This window comes from Corvus moneduloides, chromosome 20 (genome assembly GCF_009650955.1).
Source record: "Corvus moneduloides isolate bCorMon1 chromosome 20, bCorMon1.pri, whole genome shotgun sequence".
In the NCBI taxonomy this organism is placed as follows: domain Eukaryota; kingdom Metazoa; phylum Chordata; class Aves; order Passeriformes; family Corvidae; genus Corvus; species Corvus moneduloides.
In genome coordinates, this window is record NC_045495.1 from 420,909 (window position 1) to 433,295 (window position 12,387).

The 12,387-nt window shown below is 50.2% G+C and overlaps 1 protein-coding gene across 3 annotated transcripts in view; it reads left to right on the forward strand.

Annotated features, from left to right (window-relative positions):
- The window catches only part of CLUH (clustered mitochondria homolog), a 34,831-nt gene that overhangs the window by 20,428 nt on the left and 2,016 nt on the right, over positions 1-12,387 (forward strand). For all 3 annotated transcript variants that reach the window (XM_032130173.1, XM_032130174.1, XM_032130175.1), the window contains exons 11-25: positions 257-474; positions 1,053-1,157; positions 1,930-2,030; positions 3,425-3,577; positions 4,192-4,254; positions 4,937-5,181; positions 5,959-6,043; positions 6,520-6,673; positions 6,978-7,117; positions 7,223-7,303; positions 7,906-8,031; positions 8,529-8,650; positions 9,911-10,004; positions 10,760-10,894; positions 11,881-11,954. In XM_032130173.1, the coding sequence (XP_031986064.1) occupies positions 257-474; positions 1,053-1,157; positions 1,930-2,030; positions 3,425-3,577; positions 4,192-4,254; positions 4,937-5,181; positions 5,959-6,043; positions 6,520-6,673; positions 6,978-7,117; positions 7,223-7,303; positions 7,906-8,031; positions 8,529-8,650; positions 9,911-10,004; positions 10,760-10,894; positions 11,881-11,954 (1,896 nt within the window). The remainder of the gene's footprint in view (positions 1-256; positions 475-1,052; positions 1,158-1,929; positions 2,031-3,424; positions 3,578-4,191; positions 4,255-4,936; positions 5,182-5,958; positions 6,044-6,519; positions 6,674-6,977; positions 7,118-7,222; positions 7,304-7,905; positions 8,032-8,528; positions 8,651-9,910; positions 10,005-10,759; positions 10,895-11,880; positions 11,955-12,387) is intronic.

A 12,387-nucleotide genomic window follows, 5' to 3' on the forward strand; every position in this document is an offset into this window, starting at 1 on the left:
TGAGCTGGCTGCAGATGCTGCCTGTGGGAAGCAATTGCTGCAGGGAGATGGGTAATGAAAACCCACTGTTTTGCTTCCTTCCATAATGTGCACTCCTTGGATTTTTGGAAAGCTCGTGGGAAAAGGGTGTATACCCTTCCTTTCCACAGGGAAACTGTAGGGTCTGTAATGCTAACTTGGTGAGATTTTTCCCTGCAGAGCAGAGGTGATCCTCTGGGATTCTGCTGTGCTGAATTGCCCTTTCCCTCTGCTGCAGGTATCTCTTATTCATGAAGCTGGCTGCGCTGCAGCTGATGCAGCAGAAAGCCAACAAGCAGGAGAGCTCCATTGCACTGGAAAATGGTGCCTCTCCGGAGAACGGTGCCGCAGACAGCAAGAGGCCTGAGTCAGAGGATGGCAAAATAGACGATAGCGTGACTGGGCTTGATCAGGTGAAGGAGCTCGCTGAGACCATCGCGTCTGACGAGGGAACAGGTATTTCATCCTCAGCACCAGCCCAGCGCAGGCCTGGTGGGCTGTCACTGGTGGGAGCAGCGCCAGGCTGGGGGTGGTTGGGGTGATGGATGGTGGTTAAACAGGGCAAGCACTGGCTGCCTGTCAGTGTTGCCTGGCCTCTTTGTTAGAGCTGCTCACACCCTGATGAATGACTCCCCCGGGGGCTGGCTGGGTGGGTGTGTCTGAGCCCAGCAAGGCCACCAGCCCCTCAGCTCTTCCCTGGGAGCAAGAGCCTGGCCAGGCTGGCCCGTGGAGTGCAGGGGAGTGGGGCTGGGCAGGAGGCGAGCAGTGCACAGGCACCTTTGGGAACCCCAGGCTTGGATTTCTGAGTGCCTGGAGTTGGGGACGTCCATGGGGCTTTTTGGGTCATCTTGCATGCTCTTATTCAGACTTTGCAGCCATTCTCCTTTACAGTTGATTGTTTTTATAATGTAATTTCTTCAGAATGTGCTATCATTGCTCTTTTTAGTAACAAAACTTTATCTTAATTTAATAGCTAGATCTGTCATTTCCTGAACTCCACATTCATTTGTATTCTGTTTTTCTTCCTGCTCCAGTGGATCCCAAAAGCAGAGAAGTGATTCGAAATGCTTGCAAGGCTGTAGGCTCCATTAGTGACACATCATTTGATATTCGGTTTAACCCAGATATTTTCTCACCAGGTACGTGTACCCAGAGCTGTGTCCAGCCAGCTGCAGAGAAAAACTGTGTTCTGTAGCCAAGACTGTTGCTGGGTTTTCTTTTGCTGGGCATGGTGCAGGGCTCTGTGAAGCACAGAGATACAGAAGAGGGAAGCAGTAATGGATTTTAGTGCTGGGGCTGCCAAGAGTGGGCAGGGAGCGTCTCCCACCGCGCTCGAGGGAGGGCTGCAGGTTGCTGCCAAGAATCTTCCTGTGATTCTCCGGCATCCCAGCTGCGAGACCACATGAAAAGAAGCAGAGGGAGGAAAAAAATCAAATTTGATCCTCATGTAGTAGTTTACACAAAAAATAACAGCTGTAGTTGAATGACTGATGTTGGGCCCTCAGTGAAGGGCTGGGTTTGTTTTAGTAACATTTCAGTGAGCAGTCACGGTGCCCTTTCACATGCACACATCAGACACAGGCATCACACGTGACTTTCCATGGCTCGGAGCAGTATTTTTTATTGGGAAATTGAGAAGAAGCTCCCAGAGTGTTACTGGGGCAGTGTGCAGGCATGTTGCAGGGGAATGGGCAAACCATTGAGTTTGAACAGCCCAGCCACTGCCTGAACACAGCAGCCAATGCTCTTCCCATCAAAACACGTATAGTTTGAGGTAAGTTTTTGAAGCATCTGTAATTCCAGGCAGACAATTACTATTAACTTCTTACCTGCTCTTACTATGTACTTTGTGTAGAGGACTTGTTTCTGTGAGTTGCTGCGGTTGACGTTTTTTCTCTGTTCCTCTCCCAGGAGTTCGCTTCCCTGAGTCGAGCAAAGAGGAGGTGCAGGATCAGAAGCAGCTGCTGAAGGATGCTGCTGCGTTCCTGCTGTCGTGCCAGATCCCAGGCTTGGTGAGGAGCCGAGGGCCAGCAGTGATGTTGCCCTCAGAGCTTGGTGGTGCAAGCAGTGGCACTGGTGACCTCTGGGACACCAGCTTGGCCTGAGCAGCTGCAGGCTCTGGCACCAGTGGGGGAGCACAGGGAACAGCACGAGCATCGTGGGCAAGGGCACAAGGGGTTTTCCATTTCCCATCTTACATCGGGGCACAATTTTCTCACCTAAATCCAACAAAAAAAATTTGGCACTGGTAATTAAAGCTATTGCTAAGAGTTTGGGACAATAGAGAACCACACAAGCCATCCTCCCTAGCCCTGGGCATCCTTCACAGCTTATTGTTTTAGCTGACCCTGGCTATGACTCAGTCGATGACTAATAATTTGAAGTGAACTGGGAAATTGTTTTTACTAATAGCAGTCATTAGAAACTCCCTCTGTAAGTCTTAAGCATTTTGGATGTTACCCATGCACCTGGCCAGATAAGAAATCCCAGTCCCTTCCTGGGACACTTGCTGAATTCATGGCTAATGCAGCTGTCAGACCAGGCACTGGAACTGGCGGGGGAGAACTCATGAGCTCTACTCCAAGAGGTCCAGGAGTTGTTGGTCTTGTGTAGGAAAGGGTTTTCCTTGTTGGAAAGTTTCTTCTGCACTCTAAATCCACTAGTTCTGTAGTCAGCACAACCTTCAGAACCAGCTATTCAGTCTTTAAATAAAAAAGGAGGGGAGTGAGTCAGAAAAGGGCTTGGTGATTGTTGATTACAGAGTTGATACTGCAGTATATAAACCCAAAACACTGCACGGGCCTGTGTGAGAGCAGGTTGAAGAGCAGCTGCTGTAGGAGGTAGTCCTGTGCATATCAGAGAGGAGCTGGTGTTACTCCATGACGTGAATTAAACTGTTTATCAGCACTGCAGCACAAAGTGCATGTGCCATTTCTCCTTATCAGCTATGTGTGCACAGCTCCACGTACTCTTTTAATTGGAAATGTGTTTAGTTAGTGACTGTGAGGCCTCTAAAGAAGGGTCAGCCTGCTACTTGCACAAGTAGGAGTTGTTTTGCCTCTGCCTCAAGAGAATGTAGTGCTGCTCCTTCCCTGCTGAGACAGAGCGAAACTGTCCCCAGTGGCAAGGACCTGGCCCAGACTGGGCTGGCTACTGCAGGTGTCCCCCTGCCTGTGTACCATGATGGTCCCTGGTGGTAGAACAGGTGTTGCCCACCAGAAGAGTCTTGTTTGGGGTCAGTGCCTGCCTTCAGGGCGACCCTCAGCCCCCAGTAACGAGGTGTCTGCAGTGGCATCAGGGAACCCCTGTGCTGCCTCCTGGTGTGGTTTTTTAAATTTTGTTTTTAAATGGAAGTTATTTCCTTCATGTTTGTCCTCAGTAAGCAAAGTCTGTACATACCCTGCAGGTCAAGGACTGCCTGGATCACACGGTGCTCCCGATGGATGGGGCGACCTTGGCTGAGGCCATGCACCAGAGGGGCATCAACATGCGTTACCTGGGCAAAGTGATCAACTTCATCACCAAGACCCCTGGCCGTGCACAGCTGGATCACATCTTTGTAAGCATCAGGCTTAACATCAGACAGTTCAAACCGCTCTGGCATCATTTGTCCCGAGGAGATTCCCACTTGGCCAGTTGTTCTCTCTGTGTAAAAATAGCTTCAAAAATAGGGGAGGAGGGAGAAGGGCCTGTAAGTGGTGGCTGGGGAGGTTTTTTTTTCAAATCCATAATGGCTTTCATAATGTTAGGGACTGTGAGTATCTTTTGAGGTAGAGAACTGCTTCAGGGATTTCCAAATGCAACAGTGAGTAACACAGTTGGATTTTCAGCCATGCATTTTTTAAGTCTCTAAGATGCAGCTGGGCTTTGGATCAAACTCTGAGGTGGTGTGAGTGTGGCTGCCCAGCAGCAGACAAGGGCTGAGCTGCAGCAGCCCCTGGAGCACTGTTGGAGCTGCGCTGAGCCGCACTGGTGGCTTGTGGTCACCAGGCACAGAGGTGCCAGGGGCTCCTCACTGGCTCCAGGAGAGCTGTCAAACGCTTTTGCAGTTCTGTGCTGCAGGGAGAATAGTGTGTCTCCTGCAGATCTCGATAAAAGACCATTTCAAAAGCCCAGTGTATTTTTCCATTTTCTTGCCAATGGACTCAGTCTGTTCTTTATTCCTTTGGGTAGAAAATTGGAATCAGCGAATTGATCACTCGATCAGCCAAGCACATCTTCAAGACGTACCTCCAGGTATGACCTGCACTCTGACCTCTTGCCTCATGTGTCCTCCCTAATGACTTTTTTCCACAAACAGAGCTGTTCGGGGTTCTCCTCCCATTAGGCAGTTCCTGGGGGTTGCGTGGCAACAAGAAGTACAAGCTCATTAGCACTGAAATAGGTACAGGCCTGTAAGTAAGGGAGAACAAGTTCCCACTTGAAGAAAGCTTTCCCGGAGAGCAATCATTCATGCTTTTCCTCCCCAGATCCTCACTCATTATGTTGGAGGCTTTTAGAAGTGAAATCCCAGCTTGTTTTCCTTGTAATACCTTTTCCTCTTAAACAGTGTTGCTTTTGCCCTTCTAAGAAGCCTTTTTAATTGGCTCAACACTACATATCCTTGTACCTGTTCACACACAGCACAGCAATACACCTGGCTTGGTTCCAGTGCCAAAATCATCTTTGCACTCTCTGCTTTCTCTGTCCCAGGTAGCAGCCCGAAATGTAACTCCACATTTCTGTGTGTAGGCATACACCTAATCCTACATCGACATAACTCCATCTGTGCTAGTGCCATCTGGAAACACTGCCTTCCTGTCCCCCTCGTGGAAGATCTCCCTGTTTCTGCAGGACTGGATGTGTGTGAGGCTCGGGGTCAGAGCAGTGCTGTGTGATGTGGGTGTCTCTCCCGACTCACTCTGCTGTCTCTCTGTAGGGTGTGGAGCTGTCAGGTTTATCCGCCGCCATCAGCCACTTCCTCAATTGTTTTCTGAGCTCCTTCCCAAATCCCATTGCCCATCTTCCAGCTGATGAGCTGGTCTCCAAGAAGAAGAATAAGAAAAGGAAAAACAGGAACCTTGGAAATGCTGATAACACTGCATGGGCCAGCATGACCCCTCAGGAGCTATGGAAGAATATTTGTTCAGAAGCAAAGAACTATTTTGATTTCAGTCTTGAATGGTAAGTGGAGCAGGTGACCCCAGCTTCTGCCTGGACTCACCAAATTTCTGTAGCTCTTGTTCTTTAACAGGACCCCCCTTTTTGATTTGTTTCCTGTTTGAAAAAAATTTGTACCCTTGAGGGACTTACACAGATTTTTAATGGAAAGAAATTGGGCAAAGAGTAGGAAGTGAAATTTTGAATCGGGAGAAACCTATGATGCAAAGGCAGCCAGGAGAAGCAGAGGAGGAAGGGAAACCTTTCCTAAGGGTACAGAGGGGACCAGAAGTTGAGAAGCAGAAGTAGTGTAGTCAAAAGTAGTATAGTCTATATCAACAATGATTTAGGCTGAAGGGAGGTTCTGTTCCAAAAAAAAAGGACAGCTGCTCCTGCACATGAGCAGAGATGGGGAATAAAGAAGGGGCACATTGTGAGTGCTAAACTGGAAGTACCAATGAAGTGGCCCAAGAGAAAAGCCATGGCTAGTTGGATAAACCAACTCTGGGTAGCTGGACAGTGATCACCCCTTCATGTCAGGAACTGCTCGCTCCTGACCAAGAGCTGAAGGCGTTCAGCCCAAACGCTGCAGTGGGCTTTGAGAACACATGTAGGATTTCTGTAAAAGCACTGCTGTGCTCTGTAGGCTTTCACAGACCATGGGCAAACTCTGCAGTGTTAGTCTTTGGTTTGAGTTAGCACCTGGCTGTACAGGGACCTGTGCCTCAGGTACCCACAATGGAGCGATGTCCTTGAGCAGAAACTCCCCTGAGAGCTGAAGCTTCTGTGTGCTTTCTGCAGTGAGAATGCTGACCAAGCAGCTGAAGTGTATAATCTACAGAAAATCACCCTGCTCCGTGAAATCTCCCTCAAAACTGGAGTCCAGGTAAGATCCACATCCTCCTTCCCTTGCCATCATGTTCTGTGCTGAGGAGCATGAAGAGTAAGTGCAATGTGTTTTGCAGGCACAATGTGAGCCCCAAAAGGTCTTCGTGGTGTTCATGTTGGAATACAGGTCCCAGCTCTGAGAAAGGGATTTCTAATCCAGCTTCCTCTTAGGGTAAAGTTTCTGGCATGTCCCTTGGAAGAGCAGCTAGCCTCAGTACAATTGCACTGCCTTCTCGCTCCTCTGTGGGCTGTGGGACAACAACAGGATGAGCTCTCCTGTCAAGGGTTCAGTGTTGGCACTGCGGTGCCATTTTGCCATGTGCACACCTACATCTGACCACCTTGCAGAGTTCTGCCCCAGGTCATGGTACAGGAGATGTTTTGACTGTGAATCCACGTTTAGAATTTTGCCCCTTTTCTTGCCAAGTGCCTATGGAAGTGGTAACTGCCCTCCACTCTTTTTGGTCCCTCCAGATCCTGCTGAAGGAGTACAACTTTGACAACAGGCACAAGCCCACTTTCACAGAAGAGGATATTCTTAACATCTTTCCTGTAGTGAAGCATGTAAACCCCAAAGCTTCTGATGCTTTCCACTTCTTCCAGAGCGGGCAAGCAAAAGTTCAGCAAGGTACAGACCCCACATGCCTCTGCCTCTCAGGGTGATCACTGATAATGGGAAGAGCAGGGTGGGGCATGGGTACTGTGACACCCCTTCTCCCCCCACAGTTTGGTAGAGAATCCTGGTCTCCAAGACCATCTGGAACACTCCTGCCATAAAGCCACCAGCAGTGAGCAAGGATGGGTCAGGGCAGTGATGTCCTTCCCCCAGGGCAGTGACCTGTGTCTGTGCATCCCACTGCTGGTCTCGCTTCCTGTCTCCAGCAGTGTTAGGGGGTATTTTGTGCATATATATGGATATACTGTCTTTTCAGGTTTCTTGAAGGAGGGCTGCGAGCTCATCAATGAAGCCTTAAACCTGTTCAACAATGTGTATGGTGCTATGCATGTAGAAATCTGTGCCTGCCTGAGGCTGCTAGCTCGGCTCAACTATATCATGGGAGATTACTCAGAGGTAAGCAGGGGCTCCGAGGGGGTCTCCTCAGTGCCCTGATTCCTTCCCCATGCTTGCTGAAGCTCACAGCATGATGTGACTTGCTCTGGGTTCTGTTCTCTCCAGGCCTTAAGCAATCAGCAGAAAGCGGTGCTAATGAGCGAGAGGGTCCTGGGCATCGAACACCCCAACACCATCCAAGAATATGTGAGTATGGGGAGCTGGGGGAGCAGCAGCACCTCAGGGGTCTGGCTGCAGTCTGTGAGCCTTAGTTCATGCCTGCAGCTGGAAAACAGCTGCATTTTCCTCTCTTCTGCAGCTTTCTTTCCAGAATCCTCCATCACCTCTTATGATCCTGCAAAGTGAAAAGCTGAGTGTGTGCACTGTAAATGTCCTGCATGCTCTCTATTTGTCCTGCTTAGCCTAGGTGTCTAGTGTTTGTCGGCTGCATCTTTATTTAGATATATTAATTCTCTTGGCTTTGGACCTGGGCTTATGTCAAAAACAAAAAGAGGAAAGAATCCCCCCCCCAAAACATAGCCAGAGTATGACATATACATGCAAGTCAGGTTAGAAATATTCTGTGAGGGGTCTTAAGAGAAACTGAAATAAAACACTCAGCTTCTTCAGTGCTGTGTCCTCTGGGACACCTCAGTGGGGCTGTTCATTAGCCAGCAGACTTGGGCTTTTCAAAGTGGCTGAAGTCCTTCTTTAACCATTAAGGAAGACTTTATTCATGTGCAGCTGAGGAAAGGAGCGGAGAGATTAGTTTTCTTTACATTAATGCTGAGTCCTTTCTCTTGTCCTAGATGCACCTGGCTCTGTACTGCTTTGCAAACAGCCAACTCTCGACAGCACTGAACCTGCTGTACCGTGCACGCTACCTCATGCTGTTGGTATTTGGGGAGGATCACCCAGAAATGGCACTCTTAGATGTAAGTAACCTGTTCAAGAGTCTTCAAATTCTTAATCTCTAAGAAACCTCTTGGCCTTTAAGATGCCCACATGATGGCTGTTGAAAACAAACACTCAGGCAGTGCTTTTCCTCCCTGGGTTGTTACTGGTTGGTGCCATCAGATGAAGGAAAAAAGGAGTTTGACCCTTTTAGCTGGGAGGGTCAGCCTCCGTGCTGAGCTCTGCGCTAGAGTACTGCAGGTGGGGTTTGAGCACCCGTAATCCTTAGGAAAACTCCTTCATTTGTTATGTTCTTGCTGCACTGCATGAACTGGAGAGTTCCTTACCTCCCTCGTGCCTGGCGTGTTTGGGCCGAGCCCCCACGGGGGTGGTCCCTGTGATGGGTCAGGGCTGCAGGGACATCGCCAGGGCTGCAGCGCTCCCGGCAGTGACACACCTGTGGGATCCCGCTGTCCACAGAGCAGGAACTGTAGTGTCAGTGTGTCTTTCTCAGCGCCTGCTTGGCTTCTCTGTACAGAACAACATTGGCCTGGTGCTCCACGGGGTCATGGAGTATGACCTGTCCCTCCGGTTCCTGGAGAACGCGCTGGCCATCAGTTCCAAGTACCATGGCTCCAAGTCTTTGAAGGTTGCACTCAGGTGAGGCAGGGTGGGGTGCTGGGCTGGGTCACTGCTGTCAGAGCGAGCACAGTCATCGAGCACTCACATGGGAGGCTCTGGTCTTGTGAACTGGAGATTTCATCTTGTCCCAGAGCCAAGGTCATGGTGCAGTATCCAAGTTTGTTATTTCAAAAGATGGCGATCCCTTGTTCTTAAGGTTAATTGTGGGATCTACTGTGATGCTGCTTGCTCAGAAAGTCTGTCAAGATGACCCTGGTCCCTGTGGACTCTCAATAGAAAAATGTATGTGGGGAGTAGAGGTTGGAGAGCCTGTAAGGGAATTACACTGGGAGCCAGGGACAATATGTTAAATATTCATGTTTAATGGTTCCAGCCCTCGGGGAGGGATCTTTGAGAATCATTTAATGCGCTTTTGTCCTTTGCCGTGAAGTCCTGTATTTGAATAAAAACCCTGAAGTGGCTTCTGCGTGTTCCCAAGCGAGCTGGGACTGGTGACACCTGTAGTAGGATCTGCTCCCAGTGCCCACTGCTGCAGTGCTGGAAGCCCTCTGTCCTTCAGTGCAGAACTGGCTCTGTCAGCCAGGCATGGCCCACTCCCAGTTCTTGCTGCCACATCGCAGCCATCTGTTCTCCATCGGGGTGCAAATAACCTGATTAAACACCTGCAAGGGCCTGCCTTGTTTTCCAGTGGCTGATGAATGTGCAGGCTGCAGAGAGTCTTCTGCTGTTGCTCAGTAGCACCCCAATGCACTGCGATGTTTGGAGAGACCCAGCCCCTCCCACAGAGAAACTCTGCCAAACCCAGCGATTTCTTTTTCATTCCAGAAGGGCCAAGACCAACAGTCCAAGCCAAGTCAGTTCTCCCAGCTGGCGAGAGCCCAGGGGACGCACACCTGGCTCTGCCTGAGGGCTTAGGGCTGCAGCCTTCCTCTCCAGTTAATAAATCCAGCCCTGAGGTATTCCCATGGATGTGCCTCTCCCTTTGGTTCACTGCTGTGGCCTTCAGCTTTCCTGGATGAAGGAGGAAAGATGCCCAGTTCAGTCTTTACCTCTGTTGGTCACTTCTCAGCATTCCAACAAAAATCCAACCCAAATTAAGTGTAGTATTTGAATTCTCAGCTGGGCTGGGAAGAAGTAACTCCCAGAGTGCTGCATTCAGTCTCCTTTCACAGTCATGTTAAGACTTTCAGCCCAAACACTGATGCCACAGTCACACTCGCTGCAGCACAGAAATGTTTCTTCTTCAGAGAAGTGACTCAGCCCTTTTCCTTCCCTCAGCCACCACTTGGTTGCCCGAGTGTACGAGAGCAAAGCAGAATTCCGGTCGGCTCTGCAGCATGAGAAGGAAGGCTACACCATCTACAAGAACCAGGTGATGAGTGGCCACGCTGTGCACTTGTGTGCTGTCACTGCGGGGCCAGAACTGAGCAGTTCCACTGCAACCCAGTGCCCAGCCTGGGCCTTGGGGAGGCCTTTCCTATAAACAGCTCTGAGGGGATGCCAGGGAGTCCTTGTAGGGCCAGGGCAGAACTGCTGCTCTGTGCAGTAACTGCCCACCATGCCAGGAATCTTTGTTCAGCTTCCTGCAAATGTGTCCGTACTCTACCCATGGCTGGACAAGCACTTCTGTCGTGGCATGGCCCCATGTTCTGGTGGGGCTTGGAAAAAACTGGTCTCCCCATGTTTTGCACCACTAGTCTTTAAATACCAGCTCCAAACTGGTTTGGTAGTGAGCTCGCAGCCCAGCTGTTGCTCAGCGAAACTCCTGCCCCAGCCCGGGGCTGTCTGAGCATGTCTGCGGCTGCACGCGGTGACTCAGTGCCGCTGAGCTGGCTGAAGGCATGGCCCACTGCAGGGAATGCTGGAATGCTGCTCCTGGAGGAAGAGCCCAGTGCAGGGAATGCTGCTCACCCAGCAAATGCACTCCCACTTGATGAAAATGTGAAATGTTGATAATAAGGCTCCCAGAGGAGCTCTTTTATTGGTTTTTGAATGCCAAGGCAGGTAAAATCCATTCTACCGAGTTCCTCTGGGGATGCTGAGCTGGCAGCACCCAGGTGTGTGCCCTGGGTTGGGTCCTGTTCTCACTCGTGGTGGTGAACCTTTTTCTTTCCCATTTCCTATCAGCTCGGTGAGCACCACGAAAAGACCAAAGAGAGCTCTGAGTACTTGAAATACCTGACGCAGCAAGCGGTCGCTCTGCAGCGCACAATGAACGAGATCTACAAGAACGGCTCCAATGCCAACATCATGCCGCTGAAGGTAACCCGGAGCAGCGGGGAGCGTGCTGTGCCAGCAGCAGGTTGTGTCAGCTGTTCCTGAGGGACATGGACTGTCAGGAGAGGGTAGCAGTTATGCCAGGTCAGACCCTTCCTGGGCAGAAGCCCCTGCCAGGGCAGTGGCTCAGACACAGTGTGGTGTCATCGGTGTGGATGGAGCACAGCGTTGCAGGGTGCCTGGGGAAGCAGTGGGGTGCAGGGACAGCTCCTGGGGTGAGAGCCTGGCACACCTCCACCCAACCCTGCCCTGCTGCTGACTCACTGCCAGGGGGCAGGTTGCTCAACCCAGAACAACTTTAGTTTCCTCATCCTCAGAAATGCTGTCATCTTTTACCAGGTGCTTTGTTCTCCTTCCAGGGATGTTGTAGTTGGGGAGGCTGGGTGGGGAGCGCAGAGGGGCTGTCTTACCTTACATGGAGCAGGAATGACTGGCCCTCCTGGGCCAAACCCAGCTGCTCCTGCCTGCCTCCACACCTGGCACAGCACCCGGCCTGAGCGATGGGCACTCTCCCTGCCAGGCTGTACCCCAGCAGACTGGGAAAGAGGGTTCCAGCTGCAGGGAGGACAGAGTGGGACAGTGCTCTGTGCATGGGTGTCCTTCTCCCTGTGCAGAACTGGCAACAGACCTGAGGGGTTCATGGCAATGAAGGGAGCACAAGGACCTTGAATCTAGTAAACCCATAAAAACAGCCCTAAAAGATTTACTCTTGTTACAATATTTGAAGGAGGGTAGAAAACACATTTTGGAACTGGCACTGTGATGTATTTAACTGAAGTCCTGCAGGATTCAGCAGGAGGCTCCCTTAGGGACTGGTGGGGAGCTCCAGATTATGCTTTCCAGCTTATGGATATACAGAGGTAGATAATGTAAATGATTCAATTTTCTCAGCTGTTGGTAAATGGACGTGCTTAGCACTTGAGTCCTCTCTAGGTTCTGACTCCTAAAACTTTTTTTCCCTTGCAATGTAGTTCACAGCTCCCAGTATGGCCAGTGTCCTGGAACAGCTGAACATTATCAATGGAATTCTCTTCATTCCACTAAGGTACAGTGATTCTTCTGGTTATGCCTTTAGAAATCAAGTCTGTATTGTCTTAGTTTGCAAGAGAGCAGAAACCAGCTCCCCAGCATTTGTTTGTTTTAGCCAAGATCCCAATTCAGGCCCTGGTTAGCATCATCAAGCCACTATAAACAGCAGGACTCTTAAGATTCTTTTTTTTTTTAATTATTGTGAATTGTCTTTTAAACTTCTAGTTGAAAATTTGATTGGGATAATGGTGGAAATAGATGACCTGAGCCAAGACTGTGTTGTTCTAAGGCTGTAAATAATCACTGGTGGTAAAATGCAGCAGCAGCAGCTGGAGGCTGCCTGGACATCATCGAGATGAACCCCTGCTCTGCCCCAGCCCACTGAGGGAGCAGATCCTGGTGCCTCTTTTTTCAAACCGAACCAGCAAACTGGGTGTGGCTGAGCTGTG